The 27,719-nt window shown below is 32.4% G+C and overlaps 1 protein-coding gene across 5 annotated transcripts; it reads right to left on the bottom strand.

Annotated features, from left to right (window-relative positions):
• Nucleotides 1-426: 426 nt before the first annotated feature.
• Nucleotides 427-27,719, bottom strand: Lyplal1 (lysophospholipase like 1). 5 transcript variants are annotated; one of them, XM_005335867.5, is made up of 5 exons: nt 27,561-27,719; nt 23,560-23,659; nt 9,280-9,449; nt 2,103-2,218; nt 427-1,279 (listed from the first exon to the last, which is right to left on the bottom strand). In XM_005335867.5, the coding sequence occupies exons 1-5, from the start codon at nt 27,652-27,654 to the stop codon at nt 1,040-1,042; spliced, it is 720 nt and encodes a 239-aa protein (XP_005335924.1). In that variant the 5' UTR covers nt 27,655-27,719; the 3' UTR covers nt 427-1,039. The 5 variants fall into 5 exon arrangements, with proteins under 5 accessions (XP_005335924.1, XP_040133507.2, XP_040133506.1 ...); XM_040277573.2 differs by lacking the exon at nt 27,561-27,719 and adding an exon at nt 27,440-27,551; XM_040277572.2 differs by lacking the exon at nt 27,561-27,719 and adding an exon at nt 27,229-27,425.

The raw sequence follows: 27,719 nt of genomic DNA, 5'->3' as shown, positions 1-27,719 counted from the left end.
TGCTATGAATCTTAAGAAATGGGGCCAATGGAGAAGTTCTTAAGTCATTGGGAGCATGTTCTTGAAAGGAATTTTGAGACTCTGTTTTTTTATGCTTTTGTGCTAATAACATAAGCATATACTCTTGTTATACACTCCTGCCATGGTGTGCATCCTCACCACAGGTGCAGACCAGTGGCACTGCCCAATCTTGAACTTGAACCTCCAGAACCATGAGCCAAGGTAAAAGTTCCTGTGTAAGGAATTTCATGGTAGTTATACAAAGCTAATGCACATTTGTATCTCTGTTACCACATACCAATAATAAATATTTAGCCTATTTTACACAGCTTTTGTGCAGGTCAAGTGAGTAATGTGAAGCTTTATAAACTTGAAATATTAATGCTATTCTGTCAAAAGCTACATAAAAAATAATACACAAGTCAATAAATTATTAATACTTTATTTATAATTATAATTTAGCAATAAAAATCACTTTTTTCTTCTTCTGTGAAGTGTTTGTTTCATTCCTTAGCCCATTTATTGATTGGGTTATTGGTTTTTTTGATGTTAAGCTTTTTGAGTTTTTTTTTATATATCCTGGAGATTAGTGCTCTGAGGCGGATGTGATAAAGATTTTTTTCCCATTTTGTATGCTCTTTCATTGCATCATTGTCTCCTTTGCTGAGAAGCTTTTTAGTTTGAATCCATCCCATTTATTGATTCTTGATTTTTTAAAAAAATTATTTACTTATTCTAATTTGTCACACATGATAGCAGAATGCATTTCAATTCATAGTACACATATAGAGCACAATTTTTCATGTCTCTGGTTCTACACAAAGCAAAGTCACACCATTCGTGCATGCCTTCATACATATACTTAGGTAACACACTGTGTACAGCTAGAGGAATGGGAAGTTGTGCTCCATTTGTGTACAATGTGTCAAAATGCATTCTACTATCATGTATAACTAATTAGAAAATTAAAAAAATAAAAATTAAAAAAATCATTTTTCTCAAAAACATTATATATTTGTATTAACAAGTAAATTTTGATTCATTCATTTTGGCCTTCCACTTCTCTAGGTAGCTTGGTAAGAATCCATGATTTCAGTTTTTCTAACTCAGATTTGCTTAGCTCATGGAAAAGATTTGGAAAACTATAAAACTTTGTGTTCACTCCTAGAAATTTTAACATTGAATTTGTCTCTTCACCCCAAGAATGAAAAACTAATTCATCTGCAGTACCATGACACTGAAATAATTCAGGAAGTACACCATCACTTTTCTGAAGAGTCTAGGAAAAAAACACATAAAAATGGAAAAGTGTAAGAAATTCCATTTAAGAAGACCATTCTTAAAAATCAAAGATAGAGGAAAAACTTACGAAGTTCCTGTCACTAAAGGGAAAAGGAGTCAGAGGTACTATCTAGGTATCCACGTGGGGGCAGGCCTGAGAGCTTAGCCAGTGCTGGCACCACCAGCACTGTGTTGTTTGTGCCCTGCATTAACTCTATAGAGGATTCCCTCAAAAATGGCAAATGTGCTTCCTGAAGAAACTGAGTGACTTGGGAAGATAGATCTCTCACATAGAGTGAAAGAAGGAGAGGGCCAGAGCTAAAATAAAATCAAGGGAAAAATTATATTCTGCTTTACTTTGATATCTGCTTTATTAATCTACTTTTGGTAATGAAGATGCAACAATTAATGTATATTATTCATAAATTAGGATATTGCTATAATACATATCAGCTTTATAACTGATCTTTCATCTTGAGAATACTCTTGATATAATAAGCAAAGCTTGCTATAATCATCTATATTCTCAATATGTATAAAGGATACAAGTGTACTATATTACACATACACACACTCACTCTCTCTCTTCCTTAACACTCTGCTTAACAACATCCTTTTTACAGGGCACTTCCTGAACATTAATGATCAACTGGAACTAATCAATATGAATCATCTGGCCATGAATTCCTAGTAATGCTCAATTTATTTAATTGTACATCCATTTTTATTGCTTATCAACTTTATTTTAGTTTCCATATTTATGTTTCATGGTGATATATTTTTTTCCAGCTTAGCTTTCTTTTTTTAAATCTGGAATTTACCTGGTAAACAGCAGAGGCTTTATTCAAAAAACTAGACAGAACAAATACTCCTGCCAAATCTTGATGATTTCTATATGCTAAATGCATTGCCATGCATCCTCCCATAGAAAATCCTCCTGAAAGAAGCAAAAAATACACTTAAAGAGCAGAATATATACAGCAATCCAGAATAAAGTATATCTATGCTAACATTTCAAAAGTATTTTTAAAAATATTCAGAAGCCTACAGAGCTAAAAATAAATGTAGTCTACTTTGGGTCTCATACAAGACCTGCTTAAGAAATAACAATGTACCACCTATGTCATCACAGGTAAAGAGATGCATGGAATAAAAGGAGCTAGAAATAAACAAAGAACTCATGTTCATCAAGTAAAAAATGTTTATCATAATTCAAAATACGAGCCATAGTATAATCATTACTTATTTAAACTTCTTTAAATATATCTGGTTTGTATTTATAGGAATCCTTACATTGTAACTACAATTAATACCATGTACATTTTTGTTTTGTTTGCCAAACTGTGAGCTCCATGAAAAGTTAAGTTTCTAGTGGAAATCATATAATAGGTGCTTAGTGATCTTTGAATTAGGAAAGATAGTCAAAAATTTGATGAGCTAGATAAAACATTTTTGTATTACACTATTACTTTGGAAATTGACTTACAAATAAAACACATTTATCTACATGGAAAATCATTTACCTAGGTGATACATTTTTATTGTTTTTTATGTGCCAAGTTCTGAGTCAGTTATTAGAAATATGCAGCTTAAAACATATGGACCCTTAGGAAACACATGTGTCACAGAGTATGGATGGGAGCATGGTATGACAGGAACAGAGAGGCTGGTGGATCCAAGCCTTCCCATAGACCAGACACTTGGTAAGATATTCCCAAACTTGAGTCAGAGCTAAAAGACAACTCATTTATATTTCATGAGAAAATAAATATGGAAAGTAAATCATGTAGTTACATACATATAGAAATACAAAAACATACCTTAGTGTATTTGGTGGATCTCCTAATTTCCAGTCTACTATTTTATTTCACTTACCAAAGTATAAAGCTAAGCCCTGAGAGACTGCAAATTTGAATTTATAATATCCTTCTTTTATACATAAAGGGAACTGAGGTTCATGGAAATTAGGTGATCTGCTTAAAGTATTACACCTAATTTTAGGTGTAAAAGTAGGACTTCCAGAATCCAGATCTCTTGTAACAGAGTTGAATGTACTTTCTATCATCATCTAATATTTATTAAAATAGGATCAATTTATTTGGGGCAGGCAGATATTACTATTTTGAATCCAAGACAAAAATATATGAAAGAGGACTATTAGTTCACCAAGTTTAGATTGTTTTAAAAAGGTATAATATATAAATAATAACCAGGCACAGTAAGTAATCAATCTGTATTTTTTAACATTCCAGAAAGAAATAATTAAAGTCTTATCAGTAGCAGTAGTCAATATGGATGGACCTGAAAGTCTCTTTTGAAATAACATCCTCAACATCCCCAGCTCCAATACATCTGATAAAGGTTAAAAAATAAGCTTGGTTGGGGAAGAAGGAAAAAAAAAGAAATATTAAAACTGTATGTATCATATGCATTTGTGCATCAGATTTCCCAAACGGTTAGAAACCATGGGGCTATACTATCCATGATAAATCTTTGATACATCCCATTGGGAGTTGAAGCACAATAAATAGCCAATATTAGTGTTTTTGGTATTTAAACATTCATCATAACTATGCAAAAAGAATTCTGAGCTTTATTGTTTTTTGCCACTAGTTATAGACTTCTTTTTTGCTTCTGAAGATCTTCTATGTAATAACATTATTTTGGTTATAAAGTAAACACATTCTGAAATTCCTTTAAAAATCATAAATTTCAATTGTTAGGATTAGCTGAACAAAGTGTCTCTGCCTCTTGGGACTCATGTGCTTATGAGCAGACTTTATCTTTATATTCTTGGTGGTACCTGGCACATAGTGACAACCCAATAAATACCTGTTCAACTGAATTTTTAGAATGACATATTATAGGATGAAAATAATAAAAATGTATAAATATCACTGAAACATTATAAAATCACAGGAAGCATTTTCTAACAAAATTTGGTAGAAAGAGGAGGATTAGGCTGAAAATAAGGGATCCTAACTTCTAGTTCTGCCAGTGATACTCCTTAGCTGAATGTGTTGACATAACATTTCATTTTCTAGTATATAGATTGCTAGAGTAGATAATCTCTATGATTTCCATCAAGCTTTTAAATACAAATGCTTAAAAATCTGCTATAAAATTGAAACTGCAAAGGCTTTCAAAATTTACATAATTTTTATAAATACAGAAATCCAGTTTGTAAATAAAGAAATATATATTATATAGAGAGAAATATAGAAATATGTTTATATAGTTTATAAATATAGAAATTCAGTTTAGGAGTAAAAATCCTCTAAGAATACAATTCTAGCTTTCCTAAAAGTCTCCAGAATTGATCTTAACAAATGCTCACTTCTTCTCTTCCAATTTCCCTTCTGTTCCTTATAATCCATTTACTTAAAAAGCGAATTCTGTGTGCTTATTAAAAACGAAAAACAAAAACAAAAAACTTGTTGGCAACAAAATCACATCTTTAAAAATAGGGTGAAAATGGGAAGATATAAGGGAGAGATGGGATTTTGGGGAAAAGAGTGAGATCCAGAGTGGAAGAGAAAGAGTTTTTGCAGTGGTATCTTCAAAAGAAGGAAACATAACACACCATACTAGAAACTGGTCCTAGCACTGAATTCCTTGATGAAATTTATTAAGTATACTTTTAAAAAATATAAAACTGAAAGTCAGACATTCTACATTCTACATCAGCCTCTTCTCCAACTGACTCTTTCATAAAAGTCCAGGACATGAACACTTAACATCCACTAGAAAATAAAGGTCCCCCTATGCCTCTGAACAGTGTCTGGCACACAGAAGGAGTTTATATGATAAATATTCATTCAATAAATGAACTTAAATAAATTAAAGTTTAATAAAGATATTTCTGTAAGGAGAGAAATTTGTCATTGGGAAATGTCATTTTGGGTGATTTGATATAAAAGTAAAGCTTAGAAAATCTAGAAATGAAAGATTAGCATGCTTCGGGCCAATCAGTCCTAAACTGACTTCTTAAAAATAAAGATTTTCAGACTCAATTCCAGAGTAACAAAATCTCACACATCAGTGTAAATTTTAAAAGCTTTTATGCCATAAATCAGATGCCCGAGAATCATAGATATGTAGCAAACAATTCAAAACAAAATATAATGGGTAAGAAAAAAAAGTGAAAATACGGTCAAGATTTAAAAGAAATCCATATGCTATAAATACCAAGGTGGCAGCAATGAAATTATTTTTCTGAGAGATTTAGGAGCTTCCATTACATTTTTGCAAAATGAAGCTCCTAACTATTTGCAATATAGTATGAGAAACTAAATTTTAAATTTTATTTAATTTTTAACAAGTTTAAATTTCAATTGAAAAAACCATGTGTAACTGGTGGCTTACCACATTGGTCAGTGAAATTCTAGCACATCTAAAATGTACCAGTAATTTAAAAGAGCATAAAAATTCATAAATGGAGCAAAAATAAAATCAATATTTCATAAAAAGATAATTCTTAGGCTAAGATAAAAATCATTAAAAGATGCAATGTAAAAATAAATTAGTAAGCAAAAATATATTAAAATGACTTTAAAAGCATACCTATAATAAAAAATTACAAATACTAAGTGCTTCTGAACACTTTTTATTTTTGTTGATCAGGGAACCTAATCACTTTATGTATTAATTTCATGTTCAATTTTCATAAATTACAATATCAGCTTTATAACTAATATTGTGACTGAAAAGTAGTGACTGAAATCTTTTTATTTACTGGTTCAATCCAAGTCTCTTACCCACTCATAATCTTCTGAGGTAATCTGCAATTTCTCACTGCTTTTGTCACATAATCACCTTTAGCATGGTACACTACTATGAAAAGGGACTTTGTATATTTTTCCTATAAAAAAATTTTACACAAAGGACTAGTCACTTGAATTCAATTTTCCATCTAAGATTCTAAGATCTAATATATAATACACTGTTCAATAAGTAAACAGCAAATAGTAAATTCATTGTAGGTAATGGTTATAATGGATATTTATAGCTGCTGGTGAAGTATTTAAAATGTTAAGAGTTAACATTTCAACATATACTTAAGATTAACAAGCTGAATAAAACATGTTAAAAATAATAAACTTGGCTTTATGAACTCTTTTTTATAAAATAAAACAGAAACAATCTATAAAATAACTATACTGGGAAAATTTAGAACCTCTATCTGAAAGCAAAAGCCTAAGGAAAAAAACAGCTTGCTATCACCTAAATAGGATTCTAAAAATGTGACAAATTCCACTATCATAGCAAACTTCAGTTCTTCCATTTATTTGCTACTGTAATTTCTTCGTATTGTGATGAAGTCTCAAAAGATTGAGAATATACAAATTGTGATTATATTTATTTATATATTTCAAATGCAAAATTTGTAGGATAAGCAAAATATTTTCCTGTTTGGAAAACTGTTAGAATGATAGTACCAAGCTTTTAATGTCCTGTTAATTGTTACTGAAGAAACATAAGTTGTTTAATAAACTGAAGTGCATATGTATTTAAAGAAAGGAAAATAAGGCTATCATTCTAAGTTTCTGCTCCTAGTAGAGCTTCAGAAGAAATTTCCATAGGTTCAGGTAAAGGTAGTCTGAAAATTTTGGTGTTAGGCTTTTATCATGGGAATTACACTATTCCTTCATTTTATATTTACTTTAAATATTATTATAAAATTAACATATTAATATTCACCTTCACTGTAAAGTGTTTCTACCACATGGATACAAACAAAAAAGAAAATGGGTCATCTAAAATCTTAATATTGATATATAATTTTGATATATTTAAAGAAATTCATTTTAGCAACTAAATTCACTTTTCATGTACAATTTTATACTTTGCTTTTTCTTTCGTGTAATACTAATTTGAAAGAATTTTCAGAGTCGCAAAAACTTTAAAAAACTGCAATTATTTTTTTAGTTGAACACATACTCATTGAGTGTCTTTCATGTGAGTATACATAGCATTTAAAAGCTACATAACAATTAAGTAAATGAATGGACCATAATGCCTTCAGCCATTCCCCTCAAGCTGAGTATTTAGATCACCCATGTAAATGAATCATATGGTTGTAGAAGTACTTGCTTCTCTCTGACTCAAAATTCTGATAATATTCCCAATATAATTCAAGTAATCTGTTCATGTCATTTGTCAGGTTCTATACATCCTAAATCAAAATTAAACCTAAATTATATTAATATTTTCTCTTAACAACAAATTATCACCACCTAGTGGTCACAAGTAAAATCTGATCATGGCATGAAGTTCTTAACTAAATCGAGGGACCTGGGTTCTAGTCCTATCTCTATTATTAGCCAGTAATCTTTTTGAATTTTAGTTTGTCCATCTCTGGAATGTGAATAATTATATCCCATTTATCCTGTTACAAGGCTCGATATAAAAACGACTTTATAATTTAAACACTATCTAAATCCAAAAAGTATGATATATAATGGCAACTTAAAAACTGTCAAGTATATTATAAATGTCAACTAATTTAAGAGTATTACCATCATATATACTTTTTAAGCACAATGGTACCCAAGGGATAAGTTATTTTTCTTTCTCCATTTTCATTTCTCACATTACGCAGAAAGTCACTAGAGGAAAATAAAGTTTCAAGGTAAACTTTAACAAGGAGAACATACTGACTAAGAAGAATGCTTACGTTCTGCACATTGGACACTTTCAGTGTTGACAAAGTCAGAAGAAGACTGGATAATCTAATACTATTGATAATTTTCTTATAATAGAAGGTTTAAATCCTAATTTGCCATTGTCTGCATTGCCAACTTTCAGAGAGCAATTTAAAAGTTACTATTTGATGTGTATGTTTCTCCTGAATTTTATCATGTTTCTCCTAAATTTCTCCTACAGAATCATAAGACATAAGTATACAAAAATTAACCAATGAATATTTTTCTTATATTCTTAATGTACAAAGTATAGGATTCATGTGTACCTCTAAGAAACAACCTTTCACTGAACATCTCCTGTATCTGATATGAGATGGGAAGAGAAGCTTCTGTGTAGTTCTTCCTATTTACAAAAGTTTATTCATTTTTTTCTATATATATCATTTGCAAAAACCCTAGAAAACATTTTTATAGCAAAACCCTTTAGTCAACTATAATTTGCTTAAGTATAATCTTACTCCTCTGTGTATTCTCAAAATCTTAAAATAGTATGTGTCAGTTTAGTCTTTCATCATTCTACTTTATCTATTGCATTTGCCTTCTTGCTGTTTTCCTGACTTAAATAGACTAGTCAGCCCCCACAGTGTTGTTGGCATCATCCTTTTGAAACGTACGTTCCATCACATCTTAAGTTTGTTTGAGGGTACATACCAAACTATTACTACCTGGGAGAAAACGAAGTGCTCTTGCTTTCTTCATGAATGTATTTCTCTTCTTATTTACCAGGGGAATTCTTATTCATTCTTTAAGGTTCAGCAGGAGGGTCCCCTCTAACTCCCAAAAAGATTTATGTATTCTCTTCTTACTGCTGCTCACATTATAACTTTTACATACTTTACAATAATATGTGCATTGCATTAGAACACTTGACTTCATTATCTATTTCATTAGACTGTATTTCTTCTGAGAATTTTTTTTGTGCTCCAGTGCCTAATTTTTATCAACAACTTGGAGATAAAATTTAGTATCATAAGTGTCATCTTAGAGGTGACTAAATAAGTCCAGACAATCTAGAAAAGATGGCAGACCATATGCAGTACACATATATATAAATATATAAAATTTCCAAAATAGAGCAAAATATGCTATGCTTCAAAAAAAAATCAATTCAAGTTTTAGGAGATGCTGTTTATTATTCTAGTATTTTTAAAAACCTCAATGTATAGTTTATCTAAAACTATGAATGGGACAAATGATTATAAAAATGCTTCCAAACAATTATGCAAGCAAAATTCAATGTATGGAATTAGACAAAAGTGAAAAAATATAAATAACCAACATTTAAAGTTCTTACCTACTAATATTCTGTTCTTCCTGATGCCACTTTTTACTTCTTCATCAATCAAGCCAGTAAGTACCTGACACATTGCATCAATTGATTCAAGGTGTTCTGGGCAGTCATTTGATATTTTAAATCTGTCAAACCACACATTGGAGATTCCTCCCTTCAAAGGAGTATATGGCCTGTTTAAAACAAACATACAGAAATACAATAGTTGCTTTAATTTTAAAAGATTAGTGATCTGAATAACTTATGCTAAAGAATTCATATTAAATTATCCCTAAGCACATTGCATTAACTTTGCTTTACTTAATATTGATTTTAACATTCACTAAAGCTAGTTCATCTTTATCTAACTATCCATATTTAAGAGGTAGCATAATTACAGTACTAATGAGTCTTAACCCATTCATTGCACATTAATGCTTTGGAATGTACTATTCTTTAAAAGAATATATTATATATACACACACACATATAAAACCAAGCATTTCAAATACTCTATTTTAACCAACTTTAAGGTAAAGGTAAATGAAAGGAGAACAAAACAATTCCAGAGATCCTTGTAGGCAAACACAGAGAGATACAAGGGAATATATTTGTTGAACACAGAGAACAAGGGTTTGTCAAAGATAAAGGACAGGAGAATTTGACAAAAAATGTTGCCTATCACTAGGCAAGCCTAATTTTCTCCTTACTACATGGATAATAACTGGGTAATTTTATATAGGATTGCTATAGAAAGCACAAAACATTAAAATAACACAGTAAAATAAAACATTAGAAAAACACAGTGACAAAGGACTCATCATAATTGAAAGAAATCTAAACTAATGACAAGTAACTTTTCCCTTTAATGACTAGAGATACAGAATTCCTAATATGCCAATATTTCTTCTACTTTGCCATCTCAGATTTAGCTGTATTCTCTTGCTCTCAAAAGACAGTGAAGTAAAAGCATGATATGTGAAGCTGAAAACAAAACAAAACTAAACTAAACTAAAGTGTAGGGCTAGAAGAACTGAACACATTCTCCTGCAAATTCTCTGGGGAAAAGCCCATGTTAAAGAGCAGCAAACCAACCCAGTCCATGGGGCTAGGAATAGGCGATTCTCATTGCCAAAATCCATAGGGCCAATGGGTGGTGATGAATGGACAGGACTACTCTAACATTCTTTACTGTATGCCACTTCAAAGTAAATGAGGGGCCTGAGTCAAGAGGACTGGATTTGGAAAGATTTCTCAGAGAAACTGAAAGAAACCTGGAATCAAGAAAGGTTCTCTGACACATGGGATCTTCTGCTTATTTATACAAACAGAATCATGGCATACGTATTATTTTGTAAAAAGTTTTAGAAAACTTTACATTTCTACATTTGAATGTTTATGATGAATATTCCTGTAAATCAGTAAAGTTTCCTTAACCTATGTAGCTCTAGAAAATTACAGAAATATGCGATATTTAAAAATTTTACCATGTTATTTTAATGTTTTTCATTTAAATTTCATTATTTTTTGCCAATCTTTCCATTCTCTCCTCACATATCTTATCCTCTAGACCAGGTAAATCTTGTTAATGATTGAAAAATATATCCTTCAATCAAGCAATATATGTATGCATGTATATATTTATTTTTGTAGTACTGGTGGTACCACAGAGACCCAGAACCAGGCACACTCTATCACTGAGTTACACTGAATTACAACACTTTTTATTTATTTTGAGACTGAGTCTTGTTAAATTGCCCAGGTTGGCTTCAAACTTTTGATCCTCCTACTTTAACCTCCCAAGTAATGGGGTTATAGGTGTGCCACTGAACTGACTCCTTAAATTTTGTTTTTAACATATACATTAAAACATACATTTAGGGTTGGGGTTGTGGCTTAGTGGTAGAATGCTTGCCTTGCACGTGTGAGGCACTGGGTTTGATCCTCAGCACCACATATAAATAAATAACTGTATTGTGTCCATCTACAACTAAAAAAAATTGAAAAATTTTAAAAAAACAAACATATATTTACAGGATTTTAGTATTGTTACTTTTCAAAAATGAAGCACTCCTAAGTGATTTTCTTATGTTCAATGTGTTCTTCTCCTTTAACAATACCTCATATAAATTCTTCCATCTGATACAGTTCTCACTCATCTTTTCAAACAATTATATTAAATTCTAAAATAAAAATGTTTTTCAATTTAATCAGTCAGTCTCCTACATTCATTTGGCATTCATTTGGTGCACAGGTTCCAACCACTAAGAATAATACTGTACTAAACGTCTGCATACATGTTTTTATGTACTAGGACTTTTATTCCCATGGAACAGAGACCAGAAAAGAGGACTGTTGGACTGAAAAGTTTGATTTTTATGTTAACAGAAGTTTCAAAGTTGATCACAAAGACTGCAGAGGCAAGAGAATATCCTTTTGTTCATGACACTAACAGCAATAGGTACTAACAAACTTTAAAATGTCATTTTAACCAACTTTAAGGTAAAGGTAAATGAAAGGAGAACAAAACAATTCCAGAGATCCTTGTAGGCAAACACAGAGAGATAAAAGGGAATATATTTGTTGAACACAAATATCAACTAAAAATCAAGAATATCAACTAAAATTTTAAAATCAACTTTAATATGTTGATTTTACGTGTTAATATACATATATACATACACACATTTTAAGAATATAATCCAAACACTTTTGACAACGCAACCATCATCTCTCCAATGATACAGAACATTCTCATGGCTCAGAAAATCCCACCATACCCCTTTGCAGGCAATTCCCATATACTTGCTAGGCTACCCTTGAGTGTTTCCATCAATATTGATTAGTTCTACCTATTCCAAAACTTCACAAAAATGCAAATCATGACTCATATTATTTACTATTTCTTCTACTGGACTTTTAATATTTTTGTTGTTAATTTAGAAGAGTACTTTGCCTATTATTAATAAATATCTGTCATCTGCTTTTATGTATTAATTTTCAAATCTATTTTTCCCATATTTTTTATTGGTGCATTACAGTTGGATATATACATCACAGTGGGATTTGTTGTTACACATTTTTACATGTATACAATATAACAATATAATATAGTTAATATCATGCCCCAGGTTTTCCCCTTTCTCTCCTCTATTCCCTCCCCCTGATCCCTTTCCTTTAGTGCTCTCCCTTTAAATCCAAATGGTTTTTGGAATATTGATATGCATTTAAGGTATCCTATTTATCTAATAAGAGATTTTGGCATTTGATATAATGTCTTGTTTAAAAATTAAATTTTTTTCCAGTCCACATATCTTTATAAACCGAATTCTAGATATTCTTCTAAGATTTTTGTTTGTATTTTTTAAGTCTTAAATTCTGAGAATTTTTTTTTACATGGAATGACTTAAAGGTTCATATTAATTTTCTCCTAGATGAATAGGCAACTGTGGTTGAGGAAGGAAGGAAGAAAGCCAGTTGGATGGCACTCACCCTTCTCACACAATGGTGATATTCCCCCATTGCCAAGCCTTATTCTAGGTTATCTAGTCTCTTTCAACATGGATCCTATGACAGAATTAATGCCTAAGGCCTAAGATCCTAATGCCTAAGGCATAGATGATATACACAATTACTTCTCTCCAATATATCTATAATTGTCCTACTTCTATACTACCTTTGAGAAAAATCAAGAAAATGGTTACTCAAATAATTTTGGGGTGTTCTGTGACTTAACGCAGAACTCTGAGAAAGGCTTTGTTCTGTTGCACTAATCTATTCATCAGTTAGGAATCATACTGGTCCCATTACAGTGGTCATGTGATGAGCCCCTCTCCTCCTACCATTCTGCTGGCCTGTTCACTTGTCCTGTCTATTGTCAGGCACTCATTTTCTTTGTTTATCCAAGAAATTAATCAAACTGTTTAGCAAACTCTAAAATATTTTCAAATAATTCTCCTCAAAAATTCTTTTGGAATTCTAATTAATGCTGCATTCCTGTCTGAGAATTAATATATTTGAGGGGGGGGGGAAGGGGTACCAGAGATTGAACTCAGGGACACTCAACCACTGAGCCTTTTTTGTATTTTACTTAGAGACAAGGTCTCACTGAGTAGCTTAATGCCTTTTGGTGAGGCTGGTTTTGAACTCACAACCCTCCTGCCTTAACCTCCCAAGCTGCTGGAATTGCAAGGAAAACTGAAATTTTTGACAAAAACTTGAGGGGAAGGCATCTTTTTGCAAGCTGAACTCCCAGGGCTTCTTCTGCACCGCTCTCCATTCAAGCTTTCATGTGGTATAAGAGGATAAAGGTCTGCACCAGCTCTTGATTTGGACTCCTACACAGCCTAAATTCTCCTTCATTCCTACAGGACTTTTGATCTCAGAAGCTATTTGATTCAAGAGAGGCAGATCAACTGAATTTAGGAAAACAAAGGCAGAAATGATTCAAGCCTTCCTTCTTCTGGAAATCTGAGGATTAACTCTCCAAAGATACTCAGAAAATGAAAGCAGGTGCTTCCTACATAGTCAAAATGAAATCTTAAATTGTATTCAAATTGCTACTAAAACCACAGTGAAGTTCTAAATCAGAATGCAAAATATAACACTCATCTAAAGTTCAAATTAGACTGTACCCTTTGAATTATTTATACTTCCATTTCCAGTTTTGCTATTTCTCTCAGTGTTTATTTGTCTGTCTAAGCACTTAAATAAGGATGATATCATAGGCTAAAATGTGAATCATTCTGGGAACTCAGCCATTAATGGAAAAAAATGACATTTACTTAACTTTCTTCCCTTTGACAATGCCTTAACTAATTAATAGATGCTCCATGGTGGTAGAAACCCAACCAAGTATTTTACTATCTGGTAGCTTTTCATTCTCTTATTTCTCAAAGAAAATTAAAGTTTTCTGTTCAAAGGAGATAATTAGGAAAACATAATAAGATTGAGACTAATTTAGAAATTTTGGGTAAGAAAATGTAATCAAGAATATATGTCTCCTAAGATGTAAGAATAATCTTTAAATAAAGTATGAAAGATTGTTTTTAAACAGCTAAAAAAAATACTGGCACATATGTTATACTCATTCACCTTCCTTCTCAAATAAATCATTTTATTAGCTGGTATAAAACAGCTCAGACATTACCACAATAAATAAATATGCTTGGCAAAGAACATCTGTGTGGCTCCTAAATCAATCAATCAATTAGCCCATTACACACTGGTAAAGCATTAAGCTAGAATAAAATGTTCAAGGTTACTTAAAAATAAAAAGACATTCAGCTTAAAACCAAGTTTTGTTTTGACGTGTGTTCCCCTAAAGTCATAAAATCAAAAGGTCATTCATAACCTTTATGATAACAATCTGGCTCCAGTCTTCCACTCTGCCCTCATTGCACACCACTTTCCTTAGCATTCACTAGGTTCCAGTCACACTGGCTTCCTTCTTTGCTCCCAAGAGGACCAGCTCCTTATTGGTCCAGGAGCTTTACATCTGATATCCTTCTACTGGGAATGCTCTATGTCAGCATTATCTATGGAGGGTTCCCCCTGGTCATTAAGGTCGCAACTCAAAAGTCACCTTCTCAGGGGAGCTCCTTTGACTCTCCACTTTAAGTATACCTCCCTCTGTCCTGTAACATACACAGAGTTTCTATCCTAGTATCTTACTTAACTGCATTAACATTCATCATTATTTGAAATTATAATATTTAGGTATCCTTTTATTTTCCATCTCCATGTGAGCTCCCTGAGAGCAAGGACTTTATCTTTTCCACAACCAAAAGCAAAGTCTGGTATTTGAAGATGCTACATAAGCAATTACTGAATGACAAATGTCAATAATCATTTGTATTACTTGAAAAAGATCTGTGTCAGCTAAAAACAACAAAATATCTAAACTATTTTTTATTTGGTGCTTTGAACATCATTTAACTTTAACACTTATAAAATTCACTTGTAATTTCTAGAAAAATGGTCAAAATTTTCTTTGACTTAAAAAAACTCCATATTTCTAAGTAACCAAGTTTTTATATGCCTATTGGCTTTTAAATTCACCATTTAAAAAACTTACCACAGAAGTGAACTATTTCTTCAAAATATCTATTTTTAGTAGAGTTCCTGACTAGAATGCCTGTTGTACAGACCTGCTGGTATCAGGATAGAGATCTCCTCACATGCTTCAGATCAGAATCCTAAGCAGTGAAGTAAAGACAAACCCATTGTTTACTATGCCTAAATAACATGTGCCAACATCTCTTTTATAATACATATTTAATGAAAAATATAAACATTCATTTTATGTGGAAAAATAGTGAATCAAAAAGTAGAGGAACTATACAAATATTTCAGAATTTTCAAAACACTGAGAAACTTTATCATCATAAAAAGTGTAAATGGCTTGTTAAAACATTATTTTTCTAAAAATGGAAATCCTAATTGTAAACCCAAACTAAGAAAACCTCCAGTTGTAAATATAGCTTAAACTTGTCAGGAATAAAAGTCTTTATTTGGTACTTCAATTAAAGAGCCCCCATTAACATAATAAAAAAATATAACTCTACTTTCCATTTTAATTAACACAGCAAACTGCTGGCTTCTAGTTAATAAGTCCTTACTTCACTGATTAAAAACATCTATTAAATATGGTTGAGAAAAAGGAATATTTATAACCAAATGCTAATTCTGAATTTAATCGAAACATAACAATATTCTGTAATAGAATATTCAGCTGTGACTGAGTAAACACAAGAGAGCATAATTCTCCTTTTCTGCTCTTTATGTATGACTATGATGAAAATGTGGCATTTTCAACATTTGTAGATGATATACATATGATAATTATAAATAGGGGAGGTAAAAGGGAACTTTGTAAGTTAAGGTTCTATAACTCAAAAGATAAAGGTTTGCTATGTATAGTCTATCTGGCACAATCAAGAATAAAAAATAGACAAGTTAAAATGAAGTATTAAAAGTTCAAATAATTCAGAAAAAGGGAAAAGTTGGATGCAGAGTAACAAAAAAAGCAGAAATAAATTCAAACATATTTGTTCAATGTTACATTAAATGTAAATGGATTAAACAATCACTTAAAAGCCAGAAATTGCTAAAAATCCAACTATATTATGTATATATAAAATGTATTTTAAATATAATCAATTCAGGTAGGTTAAAAGTAAAAGGATGAAAAAAGACCAATCATCTAACACTAACCAAAAGAAAGTAAAGAATGGAAAAAATATAAAGTATTCCTAAGAATGTTGATGTGTACTCTATGATTATTAAACAAGCTACACCTTAGGGTATCACTAGAAATTTTCCACATCTGACTAAAACAACAATTCCCATGCCCTTCTTACAATGTGACTCTAGTATTTCCTTAGGAGGGAGGGTCCATGTCCTCTCCTCTTGAGTGTGACTAGTCTTTTAACTAACAAAAATATAAAGCTATGTAACTGCTACTAGGTCTTTAAAGGTAATACAGCTTCCTTATGCTTTTCTGAGGACACCTGCTCGTAGAACCCAACCTCTATGCTAACCTGGAAGCCCAAGACTCCATAAGAGAAAGCCTCATACAGATGTTTCAATAATAGTAAGTATGAAGTAAGGTCCCATCAAATATCCAGCATTAACTGACAGATATCAAGGCTTCTGATGGTTCCAGTTGCCAGGAGTAAATTCATGAGTCACACCCAGCCTTCAAATTCTCCCAACAGAGGTCCCACATATGATAGTACAGGATCAAGTCATCATATACTTTCTGAACTTCTAACCCATGAAATTTGTGACCATGATAAAACTGTTGCTTTTGATGGTTTGTTACATAATACTGAGAACATGGGGGCAATGTAAATTTTCAATATGAATAACAAAAGCAAGTGAAAAAAATTAATGAGATGTAAAGTAGTGATTAGGGAGAAATTTACAACTTTAACATAAATCAGAGGAAGAAATGTATGAGTAGATATAAATGAAACAGAAAAAATAACAAAGACCAATCTAGTTCTATAAAAAATTAATAAACTAATAACACTTGGCAAAATGAACAAAGAAAAAAGAGGGAAGATAGAAAGTATTGCTATCAGAATTAAAATAAAATATATCAACATAAACCATAAAAGCACTAAAAGGAAATATCATGTAAAACACCATACTTAATGGTGAAATACAAAATACATCTCTTTCAAGAGTGAATGGGAAGCATGTTTTGCTTCTATTTAGCATTTCAAACAAGTGCAAGAAGACAAGACAATGAAAAAAATGGCATAGAGATTGGAAAGGAAATCATAACACTGCCTTTATTCACCGACAATATGACTGTTCACACAGAAATCATTAGGAACATATTAAACATAACTAGAAATGACATGTAAAAATATGAAGATGCAAGAATGAGTTACAGGGCTGGGGATGTGGCTCAAGCGCTCGCCTGGCATGTGTGTGGCCCGGGTTCGATTCTCAGCACCACATACAAATAAAGATGTTGTGTCCACCGAAAACTAAACAATAAATACTGACCTCATTGTTACACAAAATTACATATAAGAGTTTGTGAGGGGAAAGGGGAAAAAAAGGGAGAGAATTAAACAACAGCAGATGGGGTAGAGAGGGAAGATGAGAGGGAAGGGGAGGAGGGATAGTAGGGGATAGGAAAGGTAGCAGAATACAACAGTCATTAATATGGTATTATTAAAAATGTGGATGTGTAATCGATGTGATTCTGCAACTTGTATTTGGGGTAAAAAATGGGAGTACATAACCCACTTGAATCAAATGTATGGAAGATGATATGTCATGAGCTTTGTAATGTTTTGAACAACCAATAAAAAAAAATTAAATTAAATTAAAAAAATAAAAAATTCTCTCTCTCCCTCTCTCTCTCTCTCTTAAAAAAAAGAATGAGTTACAAAAACAACTTATTTCTATACACTAGCAACAAATAGTTGGAAAATTAAATATTTAAAAATCCCATTTAAATTAGCATGAAAAACTTTATGAAAAAACTCAGCAAAAGTCCTCTCCACTAAAAAATCCAAATCATTGTTGAACAAAATTAGTAAATACCTAAAAACAGCAAGATATACCATGTGCATTTATGGAAGACATCAATTTCTCTACATTAAACCGCAGATTTCATATAATTCTAAACATAATTCAAACAGGTATTTGTAAAATTGATAAGTAGATATTTAAATTTACCTGTAAATGGAAAGGATCTGGAATGATCAAAACTTGAACCACTTGCTTTCACAATTTCCTACAAGGCTACAATAATCAAAGGTCTTTTACTGGCAAACATTAAATAAACTAATGGAATAGAGTCTACATGAGGACTTATTAAAATGTATTCAAAAAACGACTTGTACAAGAGTATTTATAGCATCATTATTCATTTGATCCAAAAAGTAGAAATAATCCAAATGTCCGTCAACAGAAGAATGGAGAGAAATTGTGGTGATCATACAATATATTTACTCAGAATTTTAAAAGAAACTATTGATACACACACATGTATGAACCTTAAGAACTCTAGGTCTAAGAAAGAAGTCAGATAGAAAGATTAAATTATTCTATTTAAACAAATTTCAAGAACAGGCAAAACTGTATTATGGTGATAGAAATCAGAACCATAGTTGCTTTAGGAGTTTGCAATTGACAGGAAAAGAGGTACAAGAATACTTTCTGGGGTGAGAGGAACATTCTCTATCTAATTTTGGTAGACAGGTGCATAAGTGTATCAAATTCACTGAACTAGCAGGGCATGGTGGTGCATGCCTGTAATTCCTGCAGCTCAGGAGGTTAAGGCAGGAAGATCCCAAGTTCAAAGCCAGTCTCAGCAAAAGTGAGGTGCTAAGCAACTTAGTGAGACCTTGTATCTAAATAAAATATGAAATTGGGCTGGGGATGTGGCTCAGTGATTGAGTAACCCTGAGTTTAATACCTGGTATCTGAAAATAAATAAATAAATAAATAATTCGCTGAACTATATTCCTAAAATTTTTGTATTTCACTGTAAATGTTACTTTTAAAGAAATGTACTAATACTTATGCCCGTAATATATCATCAAGAAAGTGAAGATGCAAACCACAAGACAGAAAATATTTGGATTCATCTAATTAACAACTACCACAAAGTGTATGCAAAGAAATACAAAGCTCTGATGAAACAAAAGGAAAACCACAGAAAACCATGGGCAAACAATTAGAAAAGGCATTTCCTGTGAGGATATCCAAATGCTAAATAAACATGTGAAAGAGTGCTAATATCATTATTATTAGAGAAATGCAAATTTAAAGTGAGATACTACTACATATCCACAGGGTGGACTATAAATTAAAAACACTGGCAGTGAAAAGTATTCAAGTGGATGTGAAATAAACGCAAATCTCAAACAATGCTGGTGAGAGTGTAAATTATTATAACCTGTCTAGAAAAAAGCCTGACCTTATATACCTAAGCAAATAAAAAAACTTAACCTGCTTTTGTTTTGTATGTGCATTCATTTCCATAAGTATCTGGCTTGGTAAAATCTACATAATAGTAAGCATCTTTTCAAAGATGTGAGACTAGATATATTCTAGAACAAAACTGATTAGCAAATACAGGCCATTTAATCCTACATAACAACTAAGTAGAGTTGATGGAAAGATTTTATTAAAAAGATGATATTTTCACTATGCCCTGGTAGATATAGCAGAGTCATTGAAGCCCTTATAGTGTAGAAACACTCAAGGTTTCACAAGTGATAAAAGCAAAAAGAGGTGAGATACATAGTACTATAAATTTGGACAATGTCATAAAGTGTGCAGAAGAATGTCAATGGATGAAACCTCCTTGATGGGCTTTTTAAAAGGCTGTTAAAGTTCACTTTTTAAAAAAGTATTAATTACATTAAAAACAATGAATTAAAGAACTCATATATCTACCAAATGCCTCCTTTGAATGCCTTTTGAAAGACTGTGAACAAGGTAGCCCAAGTGAATCAATCAGCATCAAAAGAAACACTGTCAAAGCAGATGGAAAGAGTAGCTGTCTTTAAAGTCAAGTTAATAAAATCTATGCCCAAACTCCTTACCTAAACAGAATAAACAGTTATTTACAACATCAGCCAGCAGAGTTGAAACAGTAGAGTTTACTGTGAATGCCAGATTATTCTAATAAATACTATCAAATAGTATTGTACAGTTTGGAAACCATGTTAAAAGTTGGGCTTAACGATACAACCCACCTCCTGAATTGGAGGTTCCTCAGTTAAAAGTGGCCCAGCATGCTTTACATACTTCAACTTAAAAATTCTGTGCTCACTCTGGATTTATTGTCTTACTACTCAAGACCTAGAAAGAAAAGCTACAAATCCTTGGAAACTATAATTCTTATGTTATTTATCCACAACAATGTATACTTTAAAAAAACTGTTCATATCAGCATAAATCACTACACAGATAAAATATCAACATTATATACAAATATCCACAGTTTCATTCCTACTATATTATTGTAAATTGCAACAAATTCTACAAGATATTTATCCAATGTTCACTGAAGGTCTTCTATCTGTCAGCTTCTGGTGTTAAGCACTTATGCATAATGAAGTGCTTAGAAGGATACAATAAGAATTATGATCTAAGACTGTTCTAGAAATTAATCCAGTAGAAGGTAGTAAAATATAGCTAATTACAATATAGTATGCTAGGTATTCTCTCTTAACTAACCTCCACTTAATTGATTCAAAGGATTAACCAAAGCTCTCTATTCTCTTTTCTTATGCTCATGGCATGCTAAATGCTCCCAGTCAAGAGAAGTCATTTTGCTTCTATAAATTGAGTTTTTGCTTTTTATTCTTACCAAATTCAACGAAGTTCATTCACAGATTTGTTTATAAGAATTTTAGTTTTTATTGCAATAAAATAATTTATTATTACTTAAAATTAAATCTTGGAAACTTTTTGCGGTTTGCTAACTAGAAGTGAAAACTTGAGTAAATCAATATAACGAAAAATGATAATTTGACCTAGAACAGTGGCTATCAATATAGTCTCTAGGGGAACTCCTTTTGAAGATTTAAAACTTCATATCCAAAATGAGCCCCTTGCCATGTAAGAGAGAAAGAGCACTTAAAATGCAGCTAGAGCAACTGAGGACTAAATTTCTAATATTAATTTAAATTCAATTAATTTGAATACAAAATGAGATGTGCTGTATGTGTAAAACATACACTAGATTTCAAAGTTTTAGTATAAAAATAAGAATGTAAAATATCACTTTAATAATGTTTGTTTTGATTATATGCTAAAATAATATTCTGAATATACTGTTAAATAAAAAATGTTAATAACATGAATTTTACTTGTTTCTTCTTCCTTTTCTTAATCTGATGCCATGAAAATTTATGTTTATATATAATATCTGTTGTGCTTCATTTATATCAATCAGTATGGTCTAAAATGTTTGATGATCTGTGTAAATACTACTGATTATAAAAACAACAAAAAGTTACTAGGAATTCAATGAATCATTTCAATGATTTTTTACTAAATCACAATAGTATCCACAAACAATACTTACTGCATATATTTGAACTCTGAAATGTTTGAACTCTAAAATTTGAGAAACACTGATCTAGAATTCATATCACAATCAGTGACAAAACAAGAAATTCAAAAGATAAAACTTATTAATCCCTAGAATTATCTTCCCAATGCTTTTCCTTGTGATTTATCAATTACATTTATATATAGAATGAAATGCACTTATCTTTCCCACTCTTCTAAAAATACAAATATTTTTTTCCCTCTCAACTTCACATAACCTAAAACCTAATAACAAATAAAGAGCACTTATGATATTTTCAAAGACATTCAATTTACAGGACAAAAACAGCCCACTGGTCAGCAGGTTTCTTATTTGTACTACCACACTTCTAAACTCTTAATTATATTAAAATTGTACTTTTTTGAAACTTCAATCCTATATTGTCATTTTTGTTCCACCTCTTTCAATACTATCAACTAGATAAGCAAATTCTTACTGGTGAACATAAAGAGATCCTTGAAGTCCTGGTTCTTTTTCTGCTTAGTAAATACTAAGTTAATGGAAAAATGAAGGAAAACATTTGCATAAGTACATAGTATATTTAATAAAAATAAATCAAGAACAGATAATGAAAAATCAGGTTGGGTTGCATAGCTCAGCACATTGTTTTGCTTACACAATAAATACTTTCAAACCTCAGTTTAAAGCATATGTTCAGAATTAAACAGTACAGATGCTAATGTATAGTTAATATTTTAGATAAGCAGTTTTTGACTTTAAAACTGTACTAGTCTTATCACTGTGAATTAAACACACCTACAAGTTATATAATCTAAATACTTATTAAAACAACACCATATTTCTCTTATGGTTTACTTGTTCAAAAAGTGTAACATTATTTCTAAAGAATCTTTTGAAATTTGGAAAGAATGTCATGAAATCCCTTCCACAGAAACTCTGGCTAAACTAAATTATTAGAAAGATTAAGTTATATTTGCCAAAGTTATTAAATTACCTCTAAGAGTGAAAGGGGGGAAGAAGAAAGTGTGAAAGATGAGCAATTTGCAAGACCAGAGGAAGGAGAGTCTGACTGGTCATGCTAAGTAGACAGTTTAATTCAGAGTTGTAGGGAATGCTTTACAGAGAGAAAATTACCTGATGTTATGGTTTGGATATGAGGTGTCCTCCAAAAGCTCATGTGTGAGACAGTGCAAGAAGACTCAGAGGAGAAATGATTGGGTTATAAGAGTATTAACCTCATCAGTGAATTAATCAATCGATGATGGGATTAACTGAGTGCTAACTGGGGGCAGGTAGGGTGTGGCTAGAGGAAGTGGTTCACTGGGGGCATGGCTAAGAGATATTTATATATTTTTTCTCTCTCTCTCTCTCTCCCCCTCTGTCCTTCCTGATAACCATGATGTGAGCTGCTTCCCTTTGCTGCTTCCTCTGCCATGATGTTCTGCCTCACCTGGAGCCCAGAGGAATGGAGCCAGCCTTCCTCCGAAACAATGAGCCCTCAAATAAACCTTTCTCCCACAGTTGTTCTGGTAGAGGCTTTTAGTCACAGCAGGGAGAAAGCTGATTAAAACACCTGGCAAAACCTGGCCCAAGCGTCTAACAACAAAATAAAGAATACATTCTAGAAAAAGGCATCCTAATTTAAAATATCTTAAATACAGAATCAAGCATAAAAAACATCTAGCTGGCACATGTCTATATTTTATGCCACAAAGTTAGACAGAGAAGTGGAACACATTACTGCATACCTGGAAGGAGCTGTTGGATAAATAATTTTTACATGTTGGAATGCTAAATCTTGATTTAAAACCTGCTTGATCCACATCCTGAGTCCTTGTCCAGAATCACCTGATGAATCACAAAATCTAGAGTAAGATGAACATTTTAATACAGTGCATTTAAAAGCAGTCTATAACTTTCATGTCAAACAATGCTGGAATAGATTTTAAAACTCTCCATATACAAAAATAACTGTCTAAAAAATGATTCCGCAATGTGATGTAGTAGGCATCAATAGTAGTAATAATTTTGATTATTATACTTCAGGCTTCATCACTGATCTATCTCTTTGAAGACCTTTAAGCTTAAATTCTGTTTTCCTCATTTGTTTAATGGATATAATAGAAATAAATAAAATAAAATGACTTTTCTAAAAGGAAATTCTCTATATCTGAATTTTAATACCATCATTTCTTATCTTACTCTTAAAAATAATAAATTCCTAAAGTGAGTGTTAAGCCTAATTGTATTTAGGTTGGAGCAACCTAATACAATTTTCTTGGTTAAGACAATAGCAAGTCTTTAAAAGGGTATTCAATGCACCTTTATTTTAACTTGAAGAAATCAGAATTTAATTTTGATAAAGTTTAAATGACCTAAAATCATTGACTATATACTCTAAAGGTGAAAAACTACCCAAACTCATGTAAGAATATGTGTGTATTTGCACACAGAAAAAAAGGTAGTGAATATAGGTTCATCATGTATAGTCCTGAAAAGGAAAATCTCAAAATCAGAACTTTAATTATAATCAATCAAATCATTAAAACACAATTTAAATATTATCTATTGAGTACCTACTAATGTGCCAGGAACAGTATTTACTACTAGAGTGGCATTGTTGGGGATATTATTTTATTATTATAAATAGGCATTGGTCAAATAAAATAAATGTGTAAAACAAATGTAACTACTACAAAGATAAGGAACTTGGTGCTATGAGGTTTACTACACTCAGAACTGATCTGTTAATGAGTTCCAGGCCAACTTCATGAAAACATAAGCTCCACAGGATGAGTCTTATTTTATTTTATCCTCTGAGTTGTTTGTTAATCTAATTCCTAGAACAGCAACAAACAGAACATAGTTGTTGAAAAGGTTAAGTTAAAATCTGCAGGATGGTGAGCAGTAAAATGCAGAAGGGAAGAACAGCTGAGGTAAAGGAAAAAAGTATCTTCTCGCATGTCTTCTCCTACTCTTCTCACTCCAGGCACGCTAGCCTCACTGCTGTTCCTTGAATGTATTAGGGAAACTACTTCAGAACCTCTGTCTAATCTTTTTCATTGTCTGGAACAGTGTGACCAAACATCTGCATGATTCACTCACCTAAATGTGGCTGCTGAAGCACCATCTTCACAGTGAGGCCTACCCTGACCACCTTATTTAACATTGTAAGGACCCTCATATCATCCAACCTCCCCATACTGCCATTCCCCCCACCCACATTAGAACTCACTATCTTACACTGTGTTATTTATTTCCTACACTAGAATGTGAGCTCTAGGAGAGCAGGGTTTTTCGTTGGTATGTTCATTGCTATATATTCAGAGCCTAGAACAGTGACTTGAACATAGTGCTATGTGATATATTTCTTGAAAGAATGGACTGATGAGTGAATATATTAAGACACTTAGGTAAACATGTCTAGAGCTCCAAGTAGGTCCAAAATGAAGACATACATATGTATCACCAGTATGTAGACAGAAATAGAATCTATGAGCTTCTAAGAAGTTTACTTAGGGGAGAAAAATGTTGAGTGAGAAAAAGACCCAAGACCAGATTTTGAGGAACCTTATCATTCATGGCCAGGTTCAGGAGGATAAGAAACAAAAGAAACCAGAAATAACAAACAATGGATAGAAAAACAGTTCAAATATGAAGACTGAAAAGTGACAAATATATTTAGGACAGAGAAGTTACTGATAACTTTGGAAAGACCCTACTTAGTTAACTCATGGAACTTGTCAGATGGGAAGAAAACCATAAACAAGACACATATGATTTGGGCTTTCGTGAACCTTTCATTTTAGTGTAGAAGACCAACATTAAATTAGGTAATTACAAGTATGATAAGTACCACTGAAAGGAGAACTATAGTATCTTAAGAGCAAATAAGAGTGAATTCACTTAATCTAGGAGACCGAACAAAGCTTACAAATTTATCTTGTATTTTTTATCCGAAAAGAAGGTATTTCTTTAGTATTTTAGAAGTGGAAAGGGCTCAAATTAAATTAGCAATATATAACAGACATTCCCATGTGGTGTTCTACAGCTGCTATATTCGAAAAGAAAATCAAGTTTTTAAGATTTTTTAAAACTATCTATAAAAACACATTTTTAGCCTTGGAAAAAATTAATATACATCCATTAAAGTCATCTTATTCCAAAAATATAGTAGAACTGTTATAGTTAGTTTGTACATGTTTGGGTTAGCCAGAAGTCAAACACCTCCTATAACACAATCATATATATTAAAGTCTAATATAATATCTTTAGCTTCTAAACTGGATGATAAAAGCCTATCCACAATCTGAGCTTTATGTGGTTCAATGGATATTTAAATATTTAAGAATTACATTATTATTATACTTACACAATCAGCAGAATTAATTAAATTCTTTATCCAAAGTATAAAGGGAATACACACACACACACACACACATATATATATATATATATATATATATATATATATACACACACACACACACACACATACACACCCACACACTTAACTCACCAGAATACTAAGTTTGGAGTAAAAGATTTGGGCTCAAATTCCAATTTCACCACTATTCACCTAATAGCCAAGTGACTTATGGACAACAGTGGAATCCATCTGGCCTCATTTTCAAAATGAAGAGAATATCTCTCATTACTGCTCACAGCTAGTTCTCCATGTTGTATCTTTCCAATCATCATCCCCCTTAAGACTACACATCTCAATTCAAAGACTACTTACTAGAAAAAAAATATCGGACAAGCTCTTCATCCTCCAAATGGCTTAATAATGCTTAACCACATTTTTTTTTCTTCCTTTCTAGTCTCTTGGCAGTAAATCATGCACCATCTTGTGATCTCCCATGCATACTGACTCAAACTAATGAACTGTTTTTGTTTTTAAATTTAGGTAGGCCCCCTGAGGATGCTGGCTGCATCTCATTTCTTAAAAGAAAGCCAAGCACTGTGAATGCAATAATTAAAACAAGGGTCCTTACTTTGGAGGTGCTCACAATCCATTGGAGAAGAAAGACATAAAAGATTACAGAGGAGCATAAGAAATGCTATACAGAATGAAGGGCAGGCAGGGGAAGAAAATACCTACCCTTGGGCCTCAGAATTAACTTTGTACTTTATCTTGGAGGCTTAAAGACAGAGGAAGAAAGGGGAAAGGGAGAATGGAGAGTAGGAAAAAGGAAAAGGGGAAAAGCATTCCATTTCTGCAGTGCCATATAAAAAGGAATTACTCTGTAAATACCATCTGAGTTAACTGTGAGTCTCACTTGTCTACATTCCTATGGAAGACTGGAGAAAGAAAGCAATGGCAAATAATCCATCCCGGTGGAACAAGGCAAAATCACTAGTAGCTGACCCTGAAAAGTATGAAATAATGGATGTGACTCTAGCACAAGATTTACCTAACCTGCTGTTTAAATGTGCGGAGAGGAACGGGAGGTGGTCAAGGGTTGAGCTTGAGAGAATGTTGTGGACGGGAGGACTGCACAGTGGACTGCAGGGCACAAGGCTCAGAAGAGAAGATCGTGGGCCAGCGCGCAAGACAAAACAGTAAGACCAAGAGGTGACAGTGACCATGCGTCCACAGTCACGGGCCAGCAAGGGAAGAACCACCTTTTCCGAACCCACACGGCTCCTTTGCGACCCAGCGCCTCCTCCACTGGGAAACACTGAGGGAATCAAAGGGAAGATGTTTCCAAATTGCAGATAAACGGGACATAAAGCTGCAATCCACCTGAGCCGTGCAGGAAGATCAGTGAGGCGCTGTGCCTCCCAGCCGGCGATACCACACAACGCCGCAAGCGAGCCGAACTCGACGCAGCAGCCATCACGGAAGCCCGAACAGGTCGTCCAACCCCGCCCTTCCGCCACAGCGGGGACGCGCACGTACGCG

This window comes from Ictidomys tridecemlineatus, chromosome 10 (assembly GCF_052094955.1).
Source record: "Ictidomys tridecemlineatus isolate mIctTri1 chromosome 10, mIctTri1.hap1, whole genome shotgun sequence".
Lineage (NCBI taxonomy): Eukaryota > Metazoa > Chordata > Mammalia > Rodentia > Sciuridae > Ictidomys > Ictidomys tridecemlineatus.
Note: the sequence above shows the minus strand (reverse complement) of the source record. Positions and strands in the feature narration are given on the sequence as shown.